At 42.9% G+C, this 7,740-nt stretch overlaps 1 protein-coding gene across 14 annotated transcripts in view; it reads left to right on the top strand.

Moving 5' to 3' along the window:
• The window catches only part of USP34 (ubiquitin specific peptidase 34), a 139,809-nt gene continuing 132,069 nt past the window's right edge, over positions 1-7,740 (top strand). For all 14 annotated transcript variants that reach the window (XM_068410804.1, XM_068410851.1, XM_068410820.1 and 11 more), the window contains exon 1: positions 1-351. In XM_068410804.1, the coding sequence (XP_068266905.1) occupies positions 309-351 (43 nt within the window). In that variant the 5' untranslated portion in view covers positions 1-308. The remainder of the gene's footprint in view (positions 352-7,740) is intronic.

The raw sequence follows: 7,740 nt of genomic DNA, 5'->3' as shown, positions 1-7,740 counted from the left end.
GCAAAATGGCGGCGCGTGGAGTCACTGGGAGCCAGTGAGTGACTCGGCTTCTCCTCCCCGCCGCTGCCGCCGCCGCCACAGGCTCATTTGCATTGATCAGCCGCCCCATCCCCCCCTCCCCCGGATCCCAGACCGGCCCCTGCCTCTCCCCCCCTCCCTTCTCTTCCTATTCCTTCCCGCCCCCTCCTTCCCCTCCCCCCCTGACTGACCCCCGCCCCGGCCCCCATCAATCATCAATCAGCAGCACCGAGTGGATCAATCAATGGTCGGGAGGAGGCGGCGGCGGCGGCTGCTGCTGTTAATGAACAATGTGTGAGAGCTGCGCCGAGCTGCTGGAGGTGTTAAATGAGAGTAAGTGCGGCCGCCCTCCCCCGCTACCCTCCCCCCAACACTCCTCGCCCCGGGCCGGGACCCCACGTACCCTCCTCGGCACAGGCTGGGTTATAACCCCGCTTCATCTCCTTCCTCCCCCCCCCCCCCCCCTTGCCTTTTCCCCGCTCGCCGCCTGGCTCGGGCCTCCTGGGCGCGGGGTTACCTCTCTCCCTGCGGGGTGGCCATAGCGGCAGAGCCTGCCCTGCTCTGCGGCTTCTTTCCCCCTTCCCTCCTCTCCCTACCGGGGCCGGCCGACTTGCGGCCTGGGGAGGGTGCGCCGAGGGGCTGTCCCCGCCGGGCCTTCCGTGGGGCCCCCCCCTTTCCCCATTCCCGCCTGCCCCCCGGGTGTCTGCGTGTGGGGCCGGGCGGGGACGTGACCCTGCCGTTGGCGTGAGGAGCCCGCTCCTGGCCGCGCATCCCCGGGAAGCCGCAGCGGGGCCTAGTTGGCTCCGCGCTCGGCTGAGGAGGTGCCTGCGAGCCGCTCCGGTGGCTGCTGAGCAGCTGGAGGCCGGGCCTGGGCTGGGTCCCTTTTAAGCAGCAGACAAGGCGGCTCTGAGTGATCCTGCCTCCCCCCTCCCCTTCGCCTGTCCGCGGTGTGGTGTGGCGGTGGGGGAGAAGGGACGCGGCGGAGGGGGGCTTTCGGGTACCTATTTTTTCCGAGGCGACTGCTTGGCTGTGAGGGAACCGGCGCCTAAAGGAGCATGGCTCGGCTTTGCGAGGGCCGGGCTGGCGGGGGGGGACACGGAGCTCCCGGGTGTTTCGCTTCGGGGGTGGTCTCTTGCTTCCTTCCGAAGTTTCCTCTTTACAGGTGTTACCTAAACAGCCGGGAGGGTATTAAACAGCAGGTATCCCCCCGGCACCGCTGAAATCCGGTTGCATTTTGGGCACGAAATCCCCTTTACCCCTATGCAGCAGGCCTCGTGTATCCCTTGGAACCTGCTCTCAGTTCTCCGTGGCAGGCAAGGTACCATCCCCGCTCCTCAGAGGCTTGTCTCTGTGCACTGCTTCATGAACAAAGACTAAAAAACATGATTTCTAGAGATGCTGAGGAATTTAACGAGCTTACCAGTTGAAGTTTGTGATTAGTGGGAAGTTTAGCTATCTGAAATCTTAAAACGTTTTCCTGGTTGCACACTGCAGTCTGCTTAGAGGCAAATCGTGTTCCAGTGAAGTGAAGAACAGAATGCTTCCTGAACAGGATTTGGGTAGAGTTGTTTCTTAACTCTTGTGAGGCCCAGTTGTGTGTGGTGATTGTTCTTTCCTAAGATATATGAGTAGATACTACGGTAGGTGAATGTTGGCCTCTTTCTTGCAGGGGAAATATGATATTCGGTGATGGCCCAGCATTTTATTTGGAAAGTAAAAATGTGTGTGTAAAACTAACTTTAAGGAGACACCGGAGGCTGGAATAAATCACATTAGAAGGTTAATGTCAGACAACTGTTGGGTTGTTAAAATTGTTTGCCAAGTTTGGCTAAGCTTGTAATTCCAGTAGCTTGTTTTGAACAATCGTTGTGATGTTTACTTAATTTAGCATGTATATCTTATCTTTCTCAGCTGGAGCGGTGGGTAATATGTTAGTATTATAAACTGAATGCTTATTTAAACAGTAGGTTCAAAATAAGACTAAACTATCAATGGTACACTGATGACAACTGTTTGTTGGAAGAGATAACTTCGCTTGGTTTTAATGGATTGATAAATAATCATTGTTTAAACTTGATCAAGACTGGTATGATCAAACAGAAAAAAGTTGTAAACTTGATATTTCAAGAAATCTCTGAAATTCCAGTGTGAATTTATTTTTAGAACCATTTTAAGGTAACTGGGATTTAGGCAGCTAGATACTCCCTTATAGATAAAACAGTATCTTAAATCACTTTAACTTTTTTTTTTAAGTATAACTAGGGTATGGATAATTTAATGGTTCTGTATAATTTAAGATATAAACCTCGTATTTATGAAAAAGAAATTTGGCTTTTTTTAGGCAAATTTATTAGGTAGGTTATGCACCACTATTGCTATATAGCTAACTTCCAAAAATGCTGGTCAAATAACATTAGGTTTGGTCTTCCATTCAGAGAAGCCAGCACACTTTAAATAAACATAACTATTTTACGTGTGGTTTGGGTACTAAGGCAGATGTGATGGTGCATTGTGTGTGCCATCTACCTTCTCACTGTATGAGAACAAGTTATAAGGGGGGTATACTTTCATTTTTTTATAAATTCAAGTTATGTTCTTTGCATTTCTTAAGTACTAATTAAAGGTAGTGTAGAAAAATAATGTCAAGCCTTGGTTTTTAAGACACTGCAGCAAAAATCAAAAGTGGTAGTAAAGAATGAGGTCATGCCCAAAGTGTGTGAGCCAGAGACCGCCAGCAGTTTCCTTTTCTGCCCGCTGAGCATTTCAGATCGTCTCTTCACTGAAACTACTGAAACGGTGTTTTGAAAGAGGTCCAGGAAACATAATCTAGTTTGTTTTAGAAATTTCTTGCTAAACTAAACATTTTTGCACAGAACATATACTGCTCTTTGTTGTCATTTGCCCTAATGTTTACAAAACAAGTATTTGGTATCAATTGAATGACAGGTCACTTAGAAAGTGAATTGACTAACAACTCTTAATGTTTCATTTTGAAAAGAACGTGGGAAGCTCTGGTTTTCTTCAGAAGTTGTTACCAATTCGTGGATGACAGAAGGATGGAATTCAACAATTCTGCAAACAGCCAGGCATATTTTTATTATAAGCATATTAGTCCCCCTGTAAACTGCTACGATATTAATCCACACCCCATAAGAATATGCAGAGCTGGGGCTTTTGTCTAGCAGTGACCTCTGTGTAGGCCCAGGGTTATGTCTTGCTAGAGCTCATTACAAGACTCCAGGTCGTTAGGTCTGGTTTTGTTACAGGTAGGCAGTGGGCCTGCTTCCGTGGCACTCGTGAGGGCTGTCTGAGATCTTGTGGAACTGGAAACCTGTAGTTTGAAGAACTTATTTTTTGCCCAAAGGTCCATATGTAAGCATATATATATTTAACACAAAGCTTCATTGCTATGCCTAAACATGAGAAGCAGGCAATGTTTTATGGACAGAAGCAGCAATGTTAGGCTGGTTTGTTTTTTTTTCCCTCTTGCAGCATCTTTATTTTCAGCATTTGATCTAAGTACAAAACCCAGTAAATTCCCTGATCTTGAAGTTATTTCCTGAGAAGCAGTTGTAGTTTCAAGTTGTGATTTGATCCAGGAACTTAGTAAAACACAAATTCCTCTATGAAATGCCCAGGCTTTCAATCAGTTTTTGCATTGCAGGACAATCTGTTGCTCACTCAGAGCAAACAGTCTAATTTCTCACTGAATGCTCTAGGCACATTAGCATCACTTATGTTTTCCCAGGCAGGGGTTTAATAGGAGTAAAGTCTCTATAAAGTCTGGTCTGATTTCTGAATTAGTCTTCCTCAACATAAACATTTTTAGTAGCCTTAAATAGGAAGAAAAAAAAGGAAGACACAATTGTATACTTTTCAAGATAAGAGCACTTATCTACAAAGGACTTATTTATAAATGTTCTCATGGTATTAATTATAGGGGCTCATTTAAATATACACACTTTTTATGGGAAAAATACGTGGAAAACATTATATGCTTTTATGTTAATTTAGAGCATTCTGTATCCCAAAATGAACCCTGATATCGACACGCTGTACATTCCTTGGTTTTTTTGGATGCCAGTTCTTGTCAGTCTAGAAGGGATTATATTGAGTTTCATTTGTTCTTTAGTAATATTTACATTACTGTGCTGTCCAGAGGCCCTGATCAGGATAGTTCTGTTTTGCTAGGCACTGCGCAGATACCCAGATAGTCTTAACCCTCCAGTAGGCCAGAAAATACAGAAATGTAATGTTAAACATGGATTTTTCTGTCTCAAGTCTTTTATACCACAGTTTTGCAGGTCGCTGTGTCATACCTGAAGCCACAGTAATAGTTTCCAGCTACCTCTAGAACCATGCTATCACTGGACACTTGCACAGGCTTCACTTGCAAGTATAGAGTGCGTGATGCTCCAATGATAAGTGTTTGTTGAGTGTGAGGTTGTCATTGTGTGCCTGGGAGTGCCTCTTCTCAGCTTAAAGTGGAAATCTAGTTCTCAGACTGGTCCTGAGTTGGTTGTGCTTGTAGTCCTGGCTGTGGCATGTCCCAGAGAACCCAACTGGGCTTGGTTGCCTAAGAGGCTTCCCTTTGGGACTGCAACTGGTGTTGATGTGTGTTGACTTAAAACTCTGTAGATGGGTTTGGTTTGGTTTAGGTTTGTTTTGTTCTTTTTGTTTGTTTTTTATAAAAGTAAGAAAAAAAATTACAACGTGGAAAAATAGGGTTTAATATACAGCGGCAGTTGTGATTTATGTAACTTTGGTAGGCCTAGGTTATTCCTAGTTCTTAGTTTCTGGGAGCTAAGTTTGTTTTCTTCAGTGATTGCCTCTTTAGTCTAATTTTTTTTTTTCCTAGCAGCTCTGAAACCTTATAAAATCAGTTCACATTGATGAATAGAGGCTTCTAGGTATTATTCTACTACACAAGCTTGCAGGCCTTTTTTCTCATTGTGTTTTCTCTTAAACCTTTAGTAAAACATAAAAAACCTCATGAAACCAAAAAACCCCACACAGTTTACTCAAGCACAAGAGATGGATGTAGACTAATATTGAAGTGTTCTGTCAGTTATCGCTGTCAGCTGGCCTGCAGAACTGCTCCCAATATGATCAAGTCCATAAAACACGAGACACTGGAGTGTTTACTATTTGTATAGCTTCAGGATAGCCTTGAATTTGGATGCTGAAGATACTTGACTTGACTTCTTGTCTCGTAATTCTGGCATTTAGGAAGTACTAGTAAGAGTAGACATAGAGGTTGCGTGAGGCTATGTTTACCTTGAGATAGATAAGAAATTGAAGTACTGCAAAACATTGCAGCATTGAGTTTGCTCTTTGGGATCTGGAGAAGATGAATATTTTATGCTGTGAATATTCATGTATCTTGACTATGCGTTATAATAAGATTATTACAAATATTGCATAATTAGCATCACTTGGTCTACAGGAGCTGCTGTCACTTGTTCAGTGGTTGCCTGTAAGCTTCAATATTGATTATTTGACTCTCCCTAGTGTTTTGTGCAGATCTAGTGTTTCGCTTAACTATTCCTCTTGTGCAAAACTGTAAAATGGTTGTCTCTGTTGCATGGCTTTTTTTTTTTTTTTGGCCTTTTTTTAAAGATTCGTGTTTTCTTTCCACTTCCATGATATTTCCATGTTCAGAATCTCTGCAGAGACTCTGTGGAGGAGTTATTGGGGTAACTGCCCGACATTATTATGCTAACCTAAATCTTTACTGTCTCCTGTTGAGGAAAAGAAGCTCAAATGTTTATAAAATTTAATTTCAGTGATTGTTTCATGTTTACTTTTGTCTTTGATGAGCAGCCAGACTTAAGGAAAATGAAAATAACTTTTCCATTATTGCCAAGCTGCAGTTATCATGGACTGTGGTGAAGTGCTACTCCAAATGAATCAGAGTAACCAGAGGGAAAAAAATGGGAGGAGGAACTTGTAACCTTTCTAGCTGTGAACTTTCTAAAGCAAAAGGGAAGGTAACACCAAGATAAAGTAGTTTTAACTTGTTGTTTGTAACTGTAAAGCAGTTGAAGGAAGAACTCTGTGACTTTAATAGCTAAAAGGCTTCTATTTTTAGGAAGATATTTCAGCTTCTGTTCTGTACAGTGATTTTGGTTCATGTTATTTGATGTGATTAAAAATGATTTTGTCCTGAAACTTTTCCTGTTCAGGCTGCTGAATGCTGCTTCTTTCTCATTGCTCAAGCCGCTTGATCACTGATGCTGAAGATTAGTTACGTAAATCCCATTCTGCTGAGTTTTGTTGTGACTTATGAACCATTGACATGTGTTTACTGAGATCTTTCCCTTTGTATATAGGGAAATCTTATGTTGGATAAGTACTTGTTACAATACCCGTAAAGCTTAAGAAAGCCATGGAGGCAAATGTCCTTACATTTCTTATCACATGTAATATTAAGAAAACTCATTCCTTTATTTATAGTAGAGATTCTCAAATTTTATGCTGCAGATGCTCTGAGCCTTCCTAGTAAGGGGTCTGCACAGACTCCACAGTTACATTTCTGCATAGTTATTCACATAACTTCAATGAAATTCAAGAAAGAAAGAAAAATGTCCCTTGCTTTATTTGTTGGTTTTTGGTTTGTTTTTTTTTTTGAGATATTTGACTAGTGTAGAACTTGAAGTCATTCACTGTGTAGGTAAACTTTCTGCTAATTTTTTTTTCATACCTTTTGGTGCTCTATGGCTTTTCCTCTGGAAGGATAGTTTTCAAGTTATGGAAATCCCAAGCAATTCCTGAAACGTGTCCAAGATGTTGTGTTTCAGGTTCTCCTGGATGTTGTCAGTGTCAGCTCTTGGGAGAGTCTGGCTGTTCTAACTGTCTGTAGATGCTCAGGTGATGGGGAGCGTAACGGGGCATTTTTGGTAAGAGGATGTTTGGGCTGGAAATTTCGAGCTGCAGTTGAAGGGGCAGTACCTTGGAGAGCAGACGCTGGCCCTGTTTCCCTCTGCCTGCCTTGGAGGTGATGCCTTGGCTTTTGGAGGACCAACAGTTTTGTCTTGCATGGAGGGACTTGCATGCCTTCAGGGGATTATAAGACTCACCCTTCCTTTTAGTTTGTAGAATTCCTTTTTGCTTATTTTTCTTCCATGTTAATCAGTAAAATATATCTCTTCATTGTTAATACCGACTTTTCACTTTGTGGCTTTTAATTCCTTGCTACTTTGATTTCTCTGTGTCACTGCGGTTTGCTTCTGCCTTCCTGTGTTCAAGTAACATTGAGTCAGAAAAGCAGATGTTGCTTCCTGGAATCATGTTCTGTGGACAAGGGATGAGCAGTCTACAATTTGGCATTTTGGAGATTGTAAGGGAAACGCAGTGTTTACTTCCTGGTTCCTGTTATTTCCTGTATTTTCTCCTTTGAGTATTTAGTTTTATCTAAATATTTGATCATATTCGTACTTTATCCTGCACCTCATCATTGTTGCAACTCTTCTGTTAGCTTTCAAAGTTGTTATTTTTCTGTGCTTGTGATTTTTTCCATTTTTGTTTCCATTCTGCTTACTTGTATGCTCTCTCTGCTCTTCCCTCCATCTTCCACCCTGCTTAATTCTTTAGTGTTGCTTTATGTATAGTTCTGTGTCATCATAGAATCATAGAATGTCAGGGGTTGGAAGGGACCTCTGGAGATCATCGAGTCCAACCCCCCTGCCAGAGCAGGACCAATCTAGGGCAGGTTACACAGGA

This window comes from Nyctibius grandis, chromosome 1, assembly GCF_013368605.1.
Source record: "Nyctibius grandis isolate bNycGra1 chromosome 1, bNycGra1.pri, whole genome shotgun sequence".
Classification (NCBI taxonomy): Eukaryota; Metazoa; Chordata; class Aves; order Nyctibiiformes; family Nyctibiidae; genus Nyctibius; species Nyctibius grandis.
Note: the sequence above shows the minus strand (reverse complement) of the source record. Positions and strands in the feature narration are given on the sequence as shown.